The following is a 21,254-nucleotide window of genomic DNA, read 5'->3' as shown; positions in this document are numbered from 1 at the left end:
GGGTTTCTGAGGAGGTGCAGAGTCTCGTGGGAACTAAACACTCATCTTCCACTCCACACCACAGATATATTTCCACATCATAAGAAGACTGGGCGTCTTGGCAAGGTTCAAGTGTATCGCTGCAAAGTTCTGACTCACGTCACCCTGCTTGACAAGCATACCATACTACCAAAGTATCTTTATCACTTACAGCAAGTCTCTGACCACTAGGTGTGTTACAGTTGTGACCTATTTTTTCTTCTTTGTCGGACAAGTTTTTTTTTTTCCAAGAAACAAATAATGTGCGAGGTGTTACCCACCACCAACCACAACTTCTGACTTGTCTGTATTCATCTGCACCAGTATAGTGATGTGTCTTTGCCACATCCTTGACAGAACTGGAAATATCCAAAGAAGAAGGATGTTAACTGGGTCATTCTACCTATACAGTGTGTCAAAATGTCATATTTGGGGTAGAAGTTACTTAAAGTCAATCAAGTGATAACATTTTACAAATATGCTTTTCCTGTTCTAAATCATGATAATCACTTAAGTCTGTTTATGTATTCCAAACACTAAAAAAAATTGATAATATCTATCTTCTATAAGCATTCTATAATAATTATGCCCTTTAACCTGAATTACAAAAGTCATTTATGGATAAAGTCCTATAGTGAAGTGTCACAGGTAACGCACGTGCTTTTATTCCTTTTCACCCGCAGTCTGTTTTCTATTAAATAGAACACAGTGTGACAGACGTCAACCCCAACTGACCACAGACCTTTTATCAAACAGTTAATGGTACTTTTTTCTAGTCTGTAGGAGGGGTTTCTGACAAATTCATTAGAAGCTGGGAATGGTACATATTCCAAGGGCAAAGATGTGGTCCCTTTTACACAGCATGCTTTCGTGAATTCAGCTTGCTCCTTACAGCTAACTTGATACAGTACTGTAATGCAGTGTTTTACCTAGCAGTCCTAAAACGTCTTCCATGACCCCATTTTTATGTGTGAAAATTTTCCAAATTTCGAATGCCATTATCAGAAAGGAGTATTCTAATCGATTTTGGTATTTAAACAGTACAAAGAAAGGTCAGGCAAATCGCAAAAGGGACCGGAGTAACTCTTTAATGAGTAGTGTGTGATTGTGCACTAGCCTGTCTGTAGGCCTGGTACATTACATTTAAAAGAGTCCTTCTGGAAGTTTCTCCCATCTCCATACAGAATCTCTGGAGCTCAGCCAGAGTGACCATTGGGTTCTTGGTCACCTCTCTTACCAAGGCTCCTTCTCCCCTGATCGCTCATCTGGCAGGGCAGCCAGCTCTAGGAAAAGTTCTAGTTGTTCCAGACTTCTTCCATTTAAGAATTATGTGGCACTGTGCTCTTGGGAACCTTCAATGCAGCAGAATTTTTTTGTAGCCTTCCCCAGATCTGTGTGTCGACACAATCCTGTCTCTGAGCTCTGCAGGCAGTTCCTTCGACCTCATGGCTTGGTTTTTGCTTTGATATGCATTGTCAGCTGAGAGACCTTATATAGACAGGTGTGTGACTTTCCAATTCATGTCCAATCAATGGAATTTACCACAGGTAGACTCCAATCAAGGTGTAGAAACATCTCAAAGATGATCAAGAGAAATGGGATGCACCTGAGCTAAATTTCAAGTGTCATAGCAAAGGGTCTGAATACCATAGGTCAATGTGATATTTCAGTTTTTTATTTTTAATAAATTTGCAAACATTTCTAAGCTTTTTATTAAATTACTTTTTATTAAACTACATTTAATGGTAGTATTGAAGCATAGTGTATGTGGCATTTCATATCGCAATTAGCCCACATATCGACCTTTGCTGATGCTCTAAATGATTTTTTCTTAACATTAATGCTCTCAAAGGGCTTCCCAACCTTACACAAGGCTATTTAACGCAGTCTTTTCTGAACCTAGAGAGGTTGAACTGAACTCCAGCGTGGCTCTTGTGAACTGCTATACAACTTTACAAGCTTACACAAGCTTGTCATGAAGGTTGTTATTATTCTGAATAGGCTGTTATGGGTTTCTGGAAATCAGGCACTTCCACGGGTTGTTCATTAGAGTACGTAATGATGACTGTCACTCTTGGTGGGATTCAGAACTATACACCAGTCTTCACCTGCAAATCTTGCCTCTCTGCACCTTCTGATAACTTCCCTGGGTTGTGAGTCCCACTTACCTTATGACCCTCCCCTTTATCATTTAACTGTATAACCTACTCTGTACCCCTTCTTTTTTGTTTATGCTTTGAAAGATGCTTCACCATGTACAAATTCAAGACATAAGTGCAATGTACAGTCTAAAAATAGCTAGCATAAAAGTATGAAAACAAGGAAACAAATTTGAAAAAAAAACTTATATTAAGTATTCAGACCCTTTGTTCTGACACATGCAATTGAGCTCTGGTGCATCCTATTTCTATCAATGGTCCTTGAGATGCTTCTACAACTTGATTGGAGTCCACCTGTGCCTAATTGAATTCATTGGACATAATTAGGAAAGGCACACACCTGTCTATATAAGGTCACACAGTTGATGGTGTATGTCAGAGTGAAAACCAAGCTATGCGGTTGAGAGAATTGTTCCTAGACCTGCGAGACAGGATTGTGTCAAGACACAGATCTGGGGAAGGATACAAGAAAATTTCTGCAGCATTGAAATTGCCCAAGAGCACAGTAGTCTCCATCATTCTCAAATGGAGGAGACTTGGAACCACCAGCAGTCTTCCTAGATCTGGCTGCCCAGCCAAACTGAGTAATCAGGGACGAAAGGCCCTGGTCAGACAGGTAACCAAGAACCCAATGGTCACTATGAATGAGATCCAGAGTTCCTTTGTGGAGATGGGAGAACCCTACAGAAGGACAACCATCAGTGCAGCACTCCACCAATCAGGCCTTTATGGTAGAGTGACCAGATGGAATTCCTCACTAAAAGACACATGACTGCCCGCTGGGAGTTTTGCCGAAAACACCTGAACAACTCTCAGACCATGAGAAGCAAAATCCTCTGGTCTGATGAAACGAAGATTGAACTATTTGGCCTCAATTCCCAATGGTGTGTGTGGAGGAAACCAGGCACTGAGCATCACCTCCATACCATCCCTACAGTCAAACAGGGTGGTGGCAGCATCATGCTGTGTGGATGTTCTTCTGCGACAGGGACTGGGAGACTAGTCAGGATAGAGGGAAAGATGGATGCAGAAAATTAGAGCAATCCTGAGTGAAAACCTTCTCCAGAGTGCTCAGGATCTCAGGCTGGGGCGAAGGTTTACATTTCAAGATAATGACCCAAAGCATACTGCCAAGAAAACACAGGAGTGGCTCCAGGGAAACTCTGTGAAAGTCCTGGAGTGGCCCAGCCAGAGTCCGGACCTGAACCCAATAGAGATTCTCTGGAGAGACTTGAAAATGGCTGTGCACTCTCCATCCAACCTGGTTGATCTTGAATGATTCTGCCAAGAATAATGGGACAAACTTCCAAAAGAAAGGTGTGCCAAGCTTGTAGGATCATTCCCAAGAAGACCTGAGGCTGTCATTGCTGCCAAAGGTGCTTTAACCAAGTACTAAGTGAGGGGTCTGAATACTTATGTAAATGGGATATTTCAGTATTATTTTTAATATTCACAAAACACTCCAAAAACCTGTTTTTGCTTTGTCATTGTGGAGTATTGTGTGTAGATTGAGGAAAAAATAAAATGGATTCAATTCAAGATGAGTCTGAAACATGTGGAAAACTTGAGTAAAACCTTTCCGTATGCACTGTATATTACAAATCTGCAAATGAATGGCAAACCACGAAAATGAACGGATTCATTGTACGTTTAAAACTTATTTTTAAACTGATCATATTTTCATGTCATTCACTGCGGTTTGATGTGCAAATGATATGAAAGCAACTGTCAGGGCTCAGGCACGGACTCAAACGCGGACCACGAGTGCTCTGATCTCCGATCCTTCAGACGTCACTGTCTTAAAAATCTTTGTGCATCTAAAATGGATATCATGACTTGGGCTCGGGAATACTTTGTTAAACCTTTGTCAGTCAACACCATTCGCCGCTGCATCTACAGATTCAGGTTAAGGCTTTACTATGCAAAGCAGAAGCCATACATCAACCCTGTCCAGAAGCGCCGCCAACTTCTCTGGGCTTGATCTCATCTGAGATGGACAGTAGCACAGTGGAAGGTCAAAACTAAGTTTTGTGGTCCGACGAGTCAACATTTCAAATAGTTTTTGGACAAAACAGCTGTCGTGTTCTCCGGGCCAAAGAGGAAAAGGACCACCCAAGCTGTTCTCAGCATCAGGTCCAAAAGCCAGCGTCTGTCATGGTATGGGGGTGTGTCAGTGCCCATGGAATGGGTAACTTACACATCTGTGAGGGCACCATTAATGCAGAAAGATATACACAAATTTTGGAGCAACATATGCTGCCATCAAGTGCCATCTTCTCCAGGGACGTCCCTGCATTTTCCAGCAGAACAACGCCAAACCACATTTTGCCTGGATTACAAGCACATGGCTGCGTAAACAGAGAGTGCGGGTGCTAGGTTGGCCTGCCTGCAGTCCTGACCTGTCTCCGATTGAGAATGTGTGGCACGTTATGAAGCGCAAAATACGGCAACGAAAGGCCCCATACAAGTGCGCAGCTGAAGACCTGCATAATGGAAGAATGGGGGAAAATCCCGCTTGCTAAACGTAACCAGCTGATGTCTTCAGTGGCAAATGCTTAATAAGAAACTTGCTTATTGCTTATTGCTTATTAAAAGAAACGGTGATGTTACACAGCAGTAAACACTTGACTGTGCCAACTTTTTTGGAGCATGTTGCAGTCATCAGATTGGTGTATATTTTCAAAAAAACAATTAAATTCACAAGGCAAAACATCAAATAATGTGTTGTTGTAGTGTTTTCAATATAGTACAGGGTGAATAGAATTTACAAATCACTCCTTTCTGTTTTTATTAGCATTTTCCATACTGACCCAACTTTTTTTGGAATTGGGGTTGTATAGGTACCCCACATGCGGGAATGTTTCCCCAGATTTTTAAAGAAGAATGTGAGTTAAGTAAGGTGCTTTGAAAATCAGCTGCGAGGGCGACGTGCTTTAATTCCGTCCACATATGATGACACTGATTAATTATCGTTTTTAAATTACATATGAGAGAAATACAATAAACATATCATTTTTAGTATGAACCTGTTTGTTGGGCCCAACGTGTTTGAATATACAACGTGTGGTCTCTTTCATCGAATCTAAAGTAAGAGTTTTTTATTATAAAGTTCAAATATCCAATAGACACTCTACCAACAGAATGTCCCACCTAAAATAACGCATATTTAATAACGGATATTCTTTCACGGATTTGCTATTATCGTTACAACGCGAGCTTTTTGTGATACCCGATTCAGCTGACAATTCTTGCTGTTAGTGCGTAACGAGATCGATAGCCTTATGATAATGATAAGGATCGAGGCGGAGCTGTGAAATTTCTTTTAAAGAGGGATGTGTCACTGTATTTTACAACTCTTGAGGATAAGCCTATTGCGCACTTCATCGCAGCCATGCGCTACATTTCGTCCGTCCTAATATTCACGTTCATATCTTCGTGTGGTAAGCTACATATGAAATATATAGTGACAATATATGATTCACTTAATTCAATTTATTTTCTCTTCACCAATGTATCGTAATGTAGTCATTTTGCATAGGGAGCGTAATTACACTGTAAATAATACAGTGTTTATGTACATTTATTTGATTTTAAATGTTTTTGTTGTTTTTTTCCGTTTCATGTAGAGTTTCTCCTTCTATGTAGGCTACATGTCAATCAACGCAATTACTTTAGTCGATTTGGTTCATTTTAGTTAATGTTTGTAAAGAAGCGTGGTATTTCAAAAAAAAAAAAAAAAAAAAACTTCCGTTATCAGACAGGGGACTCATAAAGAACCTGCACTTGACTTGCTATCTGTGTATCCAGCTGCATAGTTTAGCCTACTAAGATTTCATGCACGTTATCACGGTTAATGCAAATTATTTTGATTATATTACATGTGACAAAATCTTAATGAATATTTGCAGGATCATTGATCAGAAGTGTACGCTCGCTGCCTGGTGTGACGGACTACGAAGTTGTCAGGCCCCTGAAACTAAGCAGTCGCGCTAAACGGAGCATCTCATCGGAACAGGTGCGCCTGCTCCTTAATCCTTGCAGAGCGTGAAGAAAAGTTTTTAATTGCTTCCTCCACGAATTCACGTTCTTGATCCTTAGACAGCGTTGTGCGAAACTTCTGCTTCACCAGGATGCTTGTTCAGGCGCTCTTGATTGAAAAGCGCACACGTTGTATCAGCTCCAACCTAAACGAAATGTGTTGATGTTTTACGGGTGGCTAAATATATATTATTTTAGTGTAGTTTCAATTTACTCGGTGCCCGTATGCGCATGTCTGTCTGTCGGTTCTCCAGGCATATATTACAAATCTGCATATGAATGGCAAACCACGAACATAAACGGATTCGTTGTACGTTTAAAACTTACCATTTTTTTAACTGATCATATTTTCGTGTCATTCACTGCGGTTTGATGTGCAAATGATATAAAAGCAACATTGATGAAACAAAGCACAGATTAAATGTTTATTGTTTATTGTTTATAGGATCCCCATTAGCCGAGCCGTACAGCCCCGCTATTCTTCCTGGGGTCCGAAAAGTAAATCATAAGTCATAATAATCAAGTTAAAAATACATTACATTGCAAAAGACATCAAAAAGAAAGAAAGAGATAGAAAAAACCTAGCTTACAGATGAAATGTGATTTTTATTTCATTATATTTATGTCATTTGCAGTGAGCGATACAATTAACATATCTTTTTATTATTAACCTGATTGTTCACAGACTGTGGTGTAATTTGTGAATTCTATATTTCCTTTTCGGTTGAACAATGCTGCTTTTATTTCCTTTGCGAAAAGACAATGTTGACAAAATATGGTTAAACTGAGTTTAAAAATCTAAAACAGACAAGTGTTTATGATCAGTGTACAAACAACGCTTAAGGTACACATGATCTATGTAGCTACCAGTGAAATTAATTATTCGTGCGAGTATGATCTAACTTTTGCGATTTGATTTCAAAATCGCGTAAACAACCGACCCGATTTGCCGAAAGCAGATCTTCTGGACAGCTCAGTGTGCGGGAAACGTCACAAACGAGACAGACGATACCGATACCTTAGTCTCGGTATTTATTGCCTTGGCTACATTAGTCTTCACAGCAATACAGTGTACGTTTTTGTTTGAGCTAAGCACCAATGTATCCTTACGAAACTGGAAGCCAAAAAGCAACTTATTTGTATCACAAATCTGCAAGTTTGTTTAGGCAAAAGTGATGGAAAGTGGTATGTATGCTCCCTGTTGCTTGGGCTGACAGCAGGTTGAATTTTATGTAATGGATGAGGTCCTAACTTTGTCATTTTTTCTTTAGTGGGGCAAGCACGAATGATAAAAGATTTGCAACCGTATGTTCGGTTTTTTCACGCGATAAGATTGATTTTAGAGTGGGCATGTATTACTTCCGGAGAATATTATGTTTTAAATCCGAAAGGGAAGTTGATACACCAAGTAATATGCAAGCTACATTGGGTTTCTCTTCTATTGTAAAAATAATTATATATGTTCAAAGTTTGATGTTTGTGAGGTATGTTTAACTAATTACAATTATGAAATCAGTCATACCTACTGATGGCCATTTTGTCCCCTTGGTCTCTGCTGCTTGCATCTATATTTTCCATTTCTTTTGTTGTAAATTAACAATACACCAGTGACCTATTAAACATGACTTTTTGTCATTTTTGTCATTACATTATACCATTACCCACCTGCCAACTGGACTTTTGGAGCAATTTAGTTAGTATAAAGTAGTATAGTACAGTGTAGCAGTATAAAGTTCTAATTTAGAAAAGACAAATGCATTGTTCATCTTTAACAACTTTTAATGCCAGTTGAAAACACACTGAACATGAGTATTCTTTACCTACTTTCTCATTATAGACATATCCTGAAGAGCTTCAATATGCATTGACTATTGAAGGGAAAAACTACACGGTGCATCTAGAGAAGAACAGGTACAACAGAGAAACTCATGTTGGAGTAATTACGATGAAGTATGCTTTCACACTGGGGCTCCTGAGTAGGTCAGTGGCTGGGGCATTTGCTTTGAACACAAGAAGAGCTCTACGGCCCAGGTTTGATCCCGGCTGTGTCATCAGATAGTGATGGCTGTGAGCCCACACCCATGAAAAAATTGGCTTTGTTCAACTGGGCACAGAGGCGGGTAGGTGAGCCAGGTTTTGTGGGTCACATCATACACCAGTGACTCGTGCTGGTCAATGGGGCATCCAGTCTGCTGCATAAAGCTGCATGTGAAATGTCCTCCAACTCCTGTCCATGCAAACCGCGGGTTTGGAGACCACGGTGTGAGAAGAAGCAGTACTTAGCATCTGAGGAGCGCATGTGTTTGTCTTTACTATCCCGTATTGTTAGTGGGGGCCATAGCAATGAGTGGTATCACCAAGATACAACTGGGTAAACCTAACTGGGATAAAAGGGGAAAAGGTATTAAGCATTCCAGCTTTTTTAAAAGTATGCTTTCATTATGCTGTAGTGTGTATTATATGATGTTTCATCATATAACATAATAACTATGTTGAAAATAATAACTGCTTTGAGAAATACACATAAACTTTATACTTTAACTGTACTTGTTACTTTATTAATAACAATGAAACTTCAACTTGGTTAGCATAACTCCTTGTATTTTTTTTTTTTCGGTCTTTGCTAATGCTTTTCCTCAAGCCTTCTCATAGGGGAACATTATACTGAGACACACTATTTGGAAAATGGAACTGAAGTGACTACCTCACCAAATTATGAGGTAAGAACATTATGGCACGTTGCTATAATACATTCCTAAACCTACCAGTTACATCCTTCTTAAAACACCAAAGGTGGCTTTCTGAAAGATTAAAATGTAGAAAGTCTTTTGTTGTATTTATGTACAAAGGATAATAAATTGTAAGCTAACATTTGCCTGGGTTCATCTTCAATGATTTCAGAACATAATTAATGTCAAATATAAGGTTAGATAGACATAAATATGAATTTTAGACATAAAGTAAAGTGTGAGGTTAAACTACTAATAAAAATACAGACTATTGGTCTTGGGCCCTATATGGTCTCTCTCAATAAACTGCATGACAAGGGTTGATCTATAGTGAAGGTTCTATGGGTTATATTCTTCTTTATGAAATGCCAAAACCCACAGTTGCTTAAAAACAGCATTCACAGTACATGCATGACTCTCATGTGCCTAGCTGAACCTTGACATTATTCTGCTGTAGGACCACTGTTATTATCATGGCTATATCCAAGACTTTGAAGATTCATCAGTTAGCATTGGAATGTGTTCTGGAATAAGGTACAGTGTGTATTTTAGTGACTATGTTATACATTGTTGATTCTCCTAATGTGGCACTTAATCTAACTGATAAAAAGTAAAATATTACTCTTCAGTTGTAGCACAATACTTAAAAGGCCTTTGTCATAAGATGTATTCACATTACAGAAGACTTACAAGACAATTTATTTGTGGTATGTTCAATGAGATGTTTATAGAACATATCTGCATTTACTGTTTCACAATCCATTCCATCACCCATTTCTAATTAAAAGTATAAGTCAAGACAAAGATTAAGAAAATAAAACTGACTTCAAATCTATCAGTTTTGTTGTAGCCCCAAATAGTCAATTTCTTACAGATTTATGCAGTTCTAATGAATTAGTGGCAGGCCTCTCTGTATGCCATTAAACACACTTTCCAGTCACTTATCTCCCCAACTCCCACAGAGGCTTTCTGAGGGCTGAGCAGCAGGTGTACCTGATCGAGCCCCTTGAGGACTCAGTGGAAGGAGACCATGCGGTGTACAGACAAGAACACCTAAGAAGCAAAACAGGCACCTGTGGGAACTCCAATGACACTTCCTATGACTATGAGCCCTTCCTCTCCGAACTGTATAAGCCCTTGGTACAAAGATTTAAATTATGCACAGATTGATCACTTTTTAGTCTGATACCACTAGTCAAAATACTTCTATTTTGCATTTGTTTTGAATATAACACAATTTTTTTCATTACAAATGATAATATCAGCTTAACAATTTGAGTGAAAGGTTGAATCTTTTAAAAATGTACATGAATTTCAGAATATCTTTGTATTTGGTATGGCCCCCTTTTGCTTTAATGACAGCATGGACTTGAGCTGTCATGGACTCCACAAGTTTGTGCAACACCTGATGACTCATGTTATCCCAGCATGATTTGACAATGTTCCAAAGATCTTCTGGTGATGTCACAGAATGCTTGGCTTTCTCAGTCTTCAAAAATGTTCAATGGGATTGAGGTCAGGTGACTGTGGAGGAAAGTCCATGACAGTCAGGACTCCTTGGTCTTCTTTGGTCTTCAAGTAGTTCTTGCAAAGCTTTAAGGTGTGTTTGGGGTCATTATCCTGCTGCAGTATGAATCCTTCTCCACAAGATGCAAACCAGATGGAATAGCATGTCTCTGAAGAATGGAGTGGTACTTCTCCTTGGTCAGGGTGTAGTCAATTTGGTGCAGGTGTCCAACTCCAGAGTAGGAAAAACACCCCCAGACTTGAATATTCCCACCACCATGTTTCACTGTCAGTTTGGTACACTGCAGTATCATTCTCTCTCCTGTTCGTCTCCTTACATACACCCTGCTGTTACTGCCATAAATCTCAAATTTGGATTCATCAGTAAATAGGACTTTTTCCAGTCATCCACTGTGAAATGCTAGTATTTCTTAGCCCACCCCAAGCATTTGGCCTTGTTTCCCCTCCTGAGAAGTGGTTTAGAAACTGCTACTTGTCCTCTGAGACCCCTACAAGACAGTTTTCTTTTGACAGTACTTTTGCTGATTGGAGTCTTCCGTTCTTTATTTAGCAAATTCTGTATCTGTGATGAAGTTGATTTTCTATCTCTCAGGGAACTAAGCTTGATGTATTGATCTTCTGATGGTGTGGCCACTTTTGACCTGCCTGATCATGCTTTGGATATAACTGATCCAGTTTCTGCAAAGCCTTTCAGAGCTCCATGCACTGCCCCCTTAGAAACCTTTAGTCTAGCCATGATTTGATGCTGAGAAAGCCCCTCTTTGCTTAGAATAACAATTTGACTTCTGACACTTTCACTTAGTTCTGATGCCATTTTTCCCTCTATCACAATGCTACTTAGTAAGCAATGATCTGCTGGAAACTTGAGGCACAGCCATATTTATAACAGGTGAACACTGGCTGCAAGTTGAGTTACTTGAAGGAGGCTCTGATGAGTAGATCACATCCACCTGAGTGTCATCTGAATGCATGCTTCAATGGAAAGGATACAACTGAAGGAAATCTGACCTTTTGTACAAAGGAGTTAAGTTGGTCAATGCCCCAAATTTGATTAAATTTGATTGCTGACCTAGAAATAGTACAGAATCTTAAATATTTCTTCTTCATTTTACATGACCTAACTTCTTGTGTTTTTAAATGTTTCTGAATCCTGGAACGTTTTGATTATTTCCAGGTTTACGTGAAAATATTAGAGATTTTCTATGTGGTCTCAGACTTTTGGACCCCGCTGTATATATTTTCAAAATTTATCTTTGTAAACTTTTCATGGAAATGTAAAATATTAATGTCCTATCAAGCTGGAGTGCTTCTAAGTGGTCCTGCTTACATAGATGCTGTCCTGTGACACTATGACAGAAGACACAAAGCCTGACCACAGCAACACCACTGGCTGATAGGTTTTCCAGCTGGGACCATAGCTAGTCTTTACATATCTCGTGCATCTACAAACCTCAAGAGAGTGGTTTAGTTCTTTCCTGGATACATTCTTTATGAGTGACCTTTTTATTCAGGATTCACTATAATTCCAGATAGTTCTATTAATTTCACAGAAAAGGAACAATATGACACTGAATTTTTCTTTGATGTTTGTTGTTTTTCCTTTCCAAGCAGATGACATAAAGGAAATGTCTTGTTATAGATATTAATTAAGCTCATTGACTGCCAAGGCATATTCCGCTTACTCTTGTTCGGATACAGAAATTATACATGACCTGATGTATTTCCTAATGGCTTTGCATGTATTGCATGTGAAAACCTCATTGTGTCACAGATTTATTTTGATCTTATCATGTTCTCAATGTTCGTAGATGAGTGAATCTCTGATGAGTGGAAAGGCAAGATTTGTTGAGATGTTTTTGGTAGTTGACCATTCAGAGGTACGTATCCCAGATTTTGTGCCTGCATTTATGCACTTGAATGTCTCTAAACTAAAAATATAGGTGCTGTAATAGAGCATATTGATTTAGTTTTTTAGATTTTCTTTGATATATGTTTATATCTGTGCTTATTTGGATATCCTTTAAAAAGGTATTTATGATTAATTGCCATCATAATTACAATGTATATTGCCTGTTGTTTTACAGTATATATACCTTGGGAGAAATATGGAGAGCATAAAAGCCAGGATGCTGGAAATCACAAACCATGTTGATAAGGTACCCTATTTGCTTTGTAGTGGGTTTGTGTGTTTGTTTATGTGTATGGTTATGTTTGTTTCCTCTAAAAAAAACACATAAATACAAGAAATGTCATGTTCTTGAAAATAACTTCATATTCTACTCTGACTCAGCTGTATCGACCACTGAACATCCGTGTCATGCTAGTGGGGCTGGAGGTTTGGTCTTACCAGGACAAGATTAATGTCAGCGTCAATGCTAATGAAACCCTGACTAGATTTCTACAGTGGCGCCAGGACAGCCTGATCAAAAAGACAAAACACGACAACGCGCAGTTTATCACGTGAGTAGCCATGCTTGTACACCTCCCCCAGAGGGCATAAGGAAAGGAGAGCCACGTATTGGACTCCAAGAGTTAGCGGCTGAATATTTCACTGAATGATCAATAACAACATCATGCTGGCATAATTCTACATTCGTAGTTAGCTAGCTGAGCTTACCTTGTTGTATTCTTAATACTTTTATAGAATTGTTCTGAATACAATTTTTTTATTTTATTTTCTTTAGTGCTGTTGATTTTTCGGGTGATACTGTTGGCTTGGCACCCATGTATGCTATGTGTACTGCCAACTCCGGAGCAGTGAGTCAGGTACTGTATACTTCACCTTCATGAAATGGTGTCAGTTGATGTGCACTCAGAGCATTAAGGAATTGCATTTAATCAGATAGCTGCTTTCAACTGCATTCATGGATCAAAAAGCACCATCATTGTGAGAGGTGAAGCTGAGTCATGTCAAAGTGATGCACAGCACCTAGTCTGGCAATGCTTGGCAGCAGTGAGGATTACTCCACATGCTGCAGTTCTGATTTTACATTCTTAAATTCATACAGTGCATGTTATGGTATGAGTGGTACGTACTAACAGAGCCAACTCGCTTCTCATTTTTGTCAGGATGGTGTGATAAATCCCATTCGTATAGCTTCCATCATCACTCATGAGATGGGACACAACCTGGGCATGGATCATGACAATGACCTATATTGTGATTGCAGTGCATCAGTGTACCAGAAATGCATCATGGAACCTAGTCTTGGGTAAGTTGCTCATTTCCCAAAGAAAGCCACCACAACCCCTTAAACATAACGTTCTCTTTGACTAAAACCTTATGTTCTAATTTAGATTATATTGTGAGCATGTTTGTTTTTGTTGATACGGATGATAGCTGCTGAAAAACAAACTGACCAAAACAGTAACCACAATTGGTTGGTGTTTGAGGTGCACTGACAACTACAGTGAGAGTGTCCATACTGAGATGTGTATTTGTTTCCTTACATAGATTATTCTACCCACGGAAATTCAGCAGCTGCAGTAAGAATAATCTGGGAGAGTTTCTGGAAAACAGCAACCCCAGCTGCTTGCTGAACCACCCAGCACCAGAGAAGCTTGTCGGAGGTCCTGTTTGTGGGAATGCCTTCCTGGAGCCGGGAGAGGAGTGTGACTGTGGGACTCTGCAGGTAAGACAGATACTGTAGAGACAAACACCAGAAATGAAGGAAGGGATAGGGATAAACATTTATACATTCAGTAAAAGCAAATCTCAAAATCTTGCATGTTAGATCACAAATCAGTTATGGCTGACCACAAATCTTAAAACTGTGTGCATGATGTTTTTGCACATTCTATTATTTTTGCAGTGTCACTTACCCTGATTTGTGATAGTCACACTGACTTATGACTTAAATTAAGTTGTAGTGTCATTCTCTCTTCTGGTTAAGCTTGTTTAATGTCTTTTTAATGCTTCCTGTGCCAGGAATGCAAGAATCCCTGCTGTGATGCCACCACGTGTCGCCTGAAAAAAGGAGCCAAGTGCGCAGAGGGGGAGTGTTGTAGGAACTGCCAGGTAACAACATCTCCCTCTGTTTCTGGTATATCATTCCCCTGCTCTCCTTACAAAGGCCTCAGTGTGAAGAATAACCAAGAGACAGCCAGCGTTAGAGAAAGAAAGACAGAAAAGAACAGTACAGTTTCATCGTTGTGCTATCACACATTTTCAGAAATTTTGTTGTAGAAGTTCCTCAATTCTTTTTGGTCTTTTCAGACGTGCAAATGGGGACAGGGTGAAAACCACACATAAGATTTCTTGGAACTTGTCCTTGACAACAGCAAACAGCATACTGTGTCATTGTTGTGCTGTAACATGTTGTAAAACCCCTTATTAGAGGAACATCCTTCTTGTGTTATTTTCTTCAGCTCAAACAAGCAGGAAGTCCCTGCAGAGAAAGTGCAAATGATTGTGACCTTGCAGAGTACTGCACAGGGCAATCGGCGCAGTGCCCGAAGGATGTGTTCAAGATGAACGGTCTGCCCTGCAACTTTGATCAGGGATATTGCTATAATGGCCAATGCCCCACGTACCTGCACCACTGCAGAAAACTTTGGGGGTCAGGTATGCATGGATATATTTCTAATACTTGTCAGTAATGCAAAGTTTGAATAGACACCATTAACTGCCATGCAACTCAGCAAAACTGTGTCACGCCTCTACAGCATGACCTAATACCACAATGAGGTCACTCTACAGTGAAGCCTTCTATAGTGATGCTGACCTGCAGTGAAGAACTCTTATAGCATGCCTCTTTACCACACAAGATAATACTGTGCTACCCCTTTGCAGTGAGGGGTATCTAGCCTGTGTAACCTGTGTAAAGTGAGAGCATCTGAAGCTTTTAGAGATTTTCACATATAAAATGCTTTTAGGTAATCAGTTGCATGAAATTTATCATTTCTCTGTTTGAATGTTTTGGTCCAGATTAAGCCAAATATGTACATACGATTAATAAAAACAGCAATATGATGTTGAACTGATGTTTTATGATTTTTTTCACTATTTTTGTGGGCATGTAAAGTGCATTCACATAATTGGTTTTGAATAAAATGATGCAGATGATTACTTTTATGGGTGATATGTACACTATCCATTTTTCATGTCATCATATCCTAAAGATGTGATTAGTTATGTAACTTGACATTCTTCTTATCCTTTAGGTGCACAAGTTGCATCAGAGCTTTGCTTTTATTTCAACACTTTTAAATCGACTAATGCTTATTGCAAAAAGACCCAAAGTGGCTATCAGCCCTGCACAGCATGGTGAGTTCAGATTGGCTTTGATGGATGCTCTCTTGCCAGGATGCTACTGACAAACTAATGACACATAATTTTTGCATTAGTACATAATGCATCTTTATCCATTTGGCTGGCGTTTTCAAGTCAGTGAATGTCCGTATTTTAAGAGATTATGTGAAAACGTCATGTGGCTTATGTGTCTGTTCTTTTGAAATGTCTGAAAGCTGAACTGGGAACCAAGATCACAGAATCAAGGAAGGTACCTTAAGCTAACCTTCTGAATTATTTGTCAGGAATAGGAAATGTGGAAAGATTTTCTGCACTGGTGGGAAACCGTTTCCTATCACTCTGAAAATGGTGGCCTTGATTGATGGAAAATGCAACATAGCTGTGGACAGCTCTGAAACAGAGGACCTTGGCATGGTCCCAACAGGGACCAAATGTGGAGATGAGAAGGTTAGGCCGTGATAAGTTTTGTTTCCATTTCAGTGTGTGACATTTTATGGTTTGATAAAATGATGCTTAGCTTTTGCATCTTTTCACAGGTATGCTACAATAACATTTGCCAAAGCTTTACAATATATGGTGTAGGAGACTGCTCAGCCAAATGCAATTATCGTGGGGTGAGTTCTCTTGTGCTGCGTGCACTTACAACATCTGGACTCTCCTGTTCAAGTGAAGTGATTTGTCCTTTTTATATGTGATGGGATTAACAGACATACTCATGCCCTGCATCTGTGTCTTCTGTGCGGTAGGTCTGTAATCATGAAAGACAATGCCACTGTGATCCAGGCTGGGCTCCACCCTACTGTGATGTCAAATATGATGACTTCAATAGTGTGACACCTGGCGTCACACAAGGTAGGAACCTCAGACTCGTCCTTAACTCATCCTCAATATGAAGGCATTAGCTGCATTGATAAGTACACTTTCAGTCTCACTGCAACAACAACAACTCACAGTCTCTTCTGCAATGCACTTTGTCCTTAATTTTTAGCACAATACTTCAGACTTCAGGAAAATTGCTGGATTAACTAAAAATGCTGTGCAAAGACTTGAAAAAAACCTGAAAATTGTTATTCAAATAAAATGAGTAAAGTGAATATTCTGTGCTGTGAATTGCCTCCAATTTACTTTATTAACAAGGATATATAGCAAAATTGATCTGATATCCAGGGGTGTGATTTTTCAGACAAACATGTTTGGTCTCTCCTGTGGTTTAAAGGCTGCATCTACCTCCAGTCAAGATAGCTACTATTCGGTTCAAAACCAAACCAAAATAATTACGTTAAGAATGTGGTCCCTTCTTCAAGAAGAATGGTTTTCTTCAGTTTTATTTGTGGAGATAAGTGATTAATGGTGATTGCTAAATGCTATTTTTATTCACTTAATAACACCATGACAAATAGTCATTAGTAAACTGACAAAAAAAAAAACTTTGATTTGTTTTAGATGCTGGACGGGACTGTCCAGCCAAATGCAACAATCATGGGGTGAGTTTTGTTGTGCTGTAAGTCCTGTGCTTTCCTGTTAATCTGAATCGAGTTTTAACATGCATATAATGGGAGTTAACAGGCAAATGCCCTCTATCTGTATGCTGTGTGTGGTAGGTCTGTAATCATGAGAAACAATGCCAGTGTGATCCAGGCTGGGCTCCACCCTACTGTGATGTCAAATATGATGACTTCAATAGTGTGACACCTGGCGTCACACAAGGTAGGAACCTCAGACTCGTCCTTAACTCATCCTCAATATGAAGGCATTAGCTGCATTGATAAGTACACTTTCAGTCTCACTGCAACAACAACAACTCACAGTCTCTTCTGCAATGCACTTTGTCCTTAATTTTTAGCACAATACTTCAGGAAAATTGCTGGATTAACTAAAAATGCTGTGCAAAGACTTGAAAAAAACCTGAAAATTGTTATTCAAATAAAATGAGTAAAGTGAATATTCTGTGCTGTGAATTGCCTCCAATTTACTTTATTAACAAGGATATATAGCAAAATTGATCTGATATCCAGGGGTGTGATTTTTCAGACAAACATGTTTGGTCTCTCCTGTGGTTTAAAGGCTGCATCTACCTCCAGTCAAGATAGCTACTATTCGGTTCAAAACCAAACCAAAACAATTACGTTAAGAATGTGGTCCCTTCTTCAAGAAGAATGGTTTTCTTCAGTTTTATTTGTGGAGATAAGTGATTAATGGTGATTGCTAAATGCTATTTTTATTCATTTAATAACACCATGACAAATAGTCATTAGTAAACTGACAAAAAAAAAACTTTGATTTGTTTTAGATGCTGGACGGGACTGTCCAGCCAAATGCAACAATCATGGGGTGAGTTTTGTTGTGCTGTAAATCCTGTGCTTTCCTGTTAATCTGAATCGAGTTTTAACATGCATACAATGGGAGTTAACAGGCAAATGCCCTCTATCTGTATGCTGTGTGTGGTAGGTCTGTAATCATGAGAAACAATGCCAGTGTGATCCAGGCTGGGCTCCACCCTACTGTGATGTCGAATATGATGACTTCAATAGTGTGACACCTGGCGTCACACAAGGTAGGAACCTCAGACTCATCCTTAACCTGCGGTATGAAGGAATTAGCTGCCTCTTTGAGCACGTCAAGGTCCACATTCAGTCCAACCACAATGCACTCTTTCTGATTTGTTTTAGATGGTTCGAGAAGCAACAATGATGTAGTAACCATAGCGGTCATTATTTTCGTGATCACCCTGGCTGTCACCCTAGCATGCTGCAGAAAGAGTAAAAAAGCAAGTAACACCAGAAAGTGAGTGAATGATGGTCTCTTCTGAGAGCTTACTTATTTGGTTGTTCAGCCATGTACCGCTTAACGTCCACAGTACGTTCTGTGAAATAGGACGTTATGTGATTTGGACGTTGTGCGAACACCATACTATATACAGTATATGGTATACTATGTACTGTACCATTATACGCCTGGCAGCGCAATCACTTTATTTCCCTGAGACATGAGATACATGCCTTGAGAGCAGGAAGCGTTGCCTTCACTATGTCCACTACGTCTCATTCTGCGATTGGGATTTTTAAACTTTATTGTAACCTTATGGGACTACGGACGTATATGCGAATGGACGTTAAGCGGCACATGACTGTATGTGTGTTTTATTGTATTGAATGGGATTCTGTATAAATTATATACATGATTATGATTCTGTGCTTTTTACATTACTGTTGTGTCATAGCTTACACAGCTTGGATCTGTTTGAAAAATGTGTTTGTTGTTTCCTTAAACTGTAGCCGGCAAGTCATCGGTGCCTCAAACCCAGCGTTCCAGAGGGACCATTCCGAGGCCAACTCCCACTGTGGGCCAACGCAGATCAATCCACCCACTTTTGTAGAATCGTCTGCAAATCATAGCTCCGCCTTCAGGAATGTCCCCATCCAGCCACCACCTCAGGTGAGATTTCACAACACACAGTTCCTTTGCCTAACAATGCCTGTAGTCACAAAGAAGTGGCCAGGGATTTAGAGTGCCTCTAGCTGCGTGGGGATGGGCAGGGATTTAAAGTGTCCATAGCCACACAGAGTTGGCTAGGGATTCAGACTGCCCACAGCCACAGAGAGATGGCCAGGGAGTAAAAGTACCTCCAAGAGAGTCTTTATTACATCTAGAGGTCACACGAATAAGTCACCACATCACCATCACGTCAAAGTGAAATCTGGCCTGTATAAACAACGAGGTATGAGCATATTACAGGGAAAGTCTTTATATCATGTTATTTTTATTGTTTTTTTTTATCACATTTAAGGTGATAGGTGAGCAAGCATAACACTTAGCCCCTGTGAAGCCAACAGGACCAAAAACACCTGAAAACATCCACAATTGTGTGCTCATCTCACACTTTTTTTTTTTTTTTTTGGTTAGTCAAGCAGCAGCTCTGTAGGGTGACATTAAGTTGATGCTGACTGGACTGTCTTTGATCATAAACAGGCAGCAGTGTAGCCACGGATTCCATTGAAACAACCTACAAAGCCAAGATGAAGACAGAGGGATCAATGGTGACACTGCAAATGTCAGAGGAGGACTTATGACCAAGCCTGCAGTCTTTTTTGGAATGTTATCCATTTTTAGTGCCTGGTCAAGAACAATTGACTTGCAGTATGATATTTTGTGCTTAAGGCCAAAGCCAACTAAAGTTGAAGTTGAACTTTTTGATGATGTGTTGTTAATCAGGTCATCAGCAATACCTGATGCTTCCCTGAAATTACCTTTAAAGGTACTTAGTTTTCATTTGCTTTCCTGCTTTCTGTCTGTGCCTTTTGGAAGTAAAGATTTTAAAACCCATTTATGATCAAAATGCTGCCATTTTAATATACATACAAATATTAAAATGTAGCTTCAAGCTAAAAACCTTTCCTGTCATATGTTCTCTGTGTATTTTTACAAAGTTAATATACACTTGTTCAGTATCATTCTTTCAGTTATTTCACAGGTAACATTAGGACAGTAGAGTGTTTCTACTTCCTAACCATATAACATGATGTAACATGTTTTCAGTCTGGTTCCATGTGCAGGGGTGGAAGATGAGGTTGTACAATATTGATGGGGACTGGAAGTTTATTGCCTGTTCACTTACTGTTTTCCCTCAACAACAGTAAATTAAAACCTGAATTACAAAAAAATTAGCATCTAGAGAAGCCATACATCTCAGCCTCCATGAATAGCACCACTGTGCCAACAGGGCTTCATTGTTGAATTCCAATGAAATTCCCTCACAAAGCCAAATCGCTTACTTGTCTTCCATTCTCACTCACTGTCAAAGAGCACTAAATTAAATTATTGAGTGTTTGTCAAATAATTATACCATGGAAAATGAATGCTAATATTTGTTCATTCAATTTATAACAAAGTCTGCAAACAATGTGATATAATAGTAGCCATCAAACATGACAAAAATGTACAGTTAGCAAAGCTTATTTAGAGAAAAATAAACTGAAATGTGATGCCTTGAAATACCTTTGACATGTCACAGCTATTGTTGCTCAAAGTGTTCTGCTATTCCAGTCTATTTTTGTTTGGACAGTCAACAAATCAGAGATATTTTCAGACTGGGGATCAATGTTAAGACAACATTTTGTAAATGCTCAAACAGAGTATAGCAGTTCCATTTTTTTACTAATTAGTCAGTAGTTCCATGTTTCAAACTCAGTGTTGAACCTACTCTTATGAGGACACATTATATACAAGTACTGCCACCTGGTGGACAGAAACATGTTAACACCAGTCTGACTGTCTAAAATATTGTTATTTACATTCAACTGGACTAAGTGAGCACAGGCCCAATAAACCAACACAGTTTCCTGCTGTCAGTTGGGAGAATCAGGGAATGCGACTAAAGTGAATATTCGGCCTCAGAAATGGTCAAACAAGTCAAATTGTTGACTGTGGCATAAAACTGACTTAATCTCAACATATATCATCTATATTTTCATCTTGACACTGACACACCACAAAACAAGAATGAATGAGCAAAAGGAGCTTCCACAAAGACTG

The 21,254-nt window shown here is 39.3% G+C and overlaps 1 protein-coding gene across 1 annotated transcript; it reads left to right on the top strand.

Annotated features, from left to right (window-relative positions):
• The first annotated feature begins 5,568 nt into the window (after nt 1-5,568).
• On the top strand, nt 5,569-16,615 carry LOC118792720 (disintegrin and metalloproteinase domain-containing protein 8-like). Its single transcript, XM_036550666.1, has 18 exons — nt 5,569-5,617; nt 6,086-6,192; nt 8,053-8,126; nt 8,857-8,935; nt 9,402-9,478; nt 9,907-10,084; nt 12,280-12,348; nt 12,556-12,627; nt 12,762-12,931; nt 13,156-13,237; nt 13,541-13,683; nt 13,926-14,103; nt 14,400-14,489; nt 14,840-15,035; nt 15,635-15,737; nt 16,007-16,169; nt 16,259-16,336; nt 16,469-16,615. Exons 1-18 carry the CDS (start codon nt 5,569-5,571, stop codon nt 16,613-16,615), a joined length of 2,055 nt encoding a protein of 684 aa, XP_036406559.1.
• Nucleotides 16,616-21,254: the final 4,639 nt, after the last annotated feature.

The sequence above is a fragment of the Megalops cyprinoides genome, chromosome 1, assembly GCF_013368585.1.
Source record: "Megalops cyprinoides isolate fMegCyp1 chromosome 1, fMegCyp1.pri, whole genome shotgun sequence".
NCBI classification, from domain to species: Eukaryota; Metazoa; Chordata; class Actinopteri; order Elopiformes; family Megalopidae; genus Megalops; species Megalops cyprinoides.
Note: the sequence above shows the minus strand (reverse complement) of the source record. Positions and strands in the feature narration are given on the sequence as shown.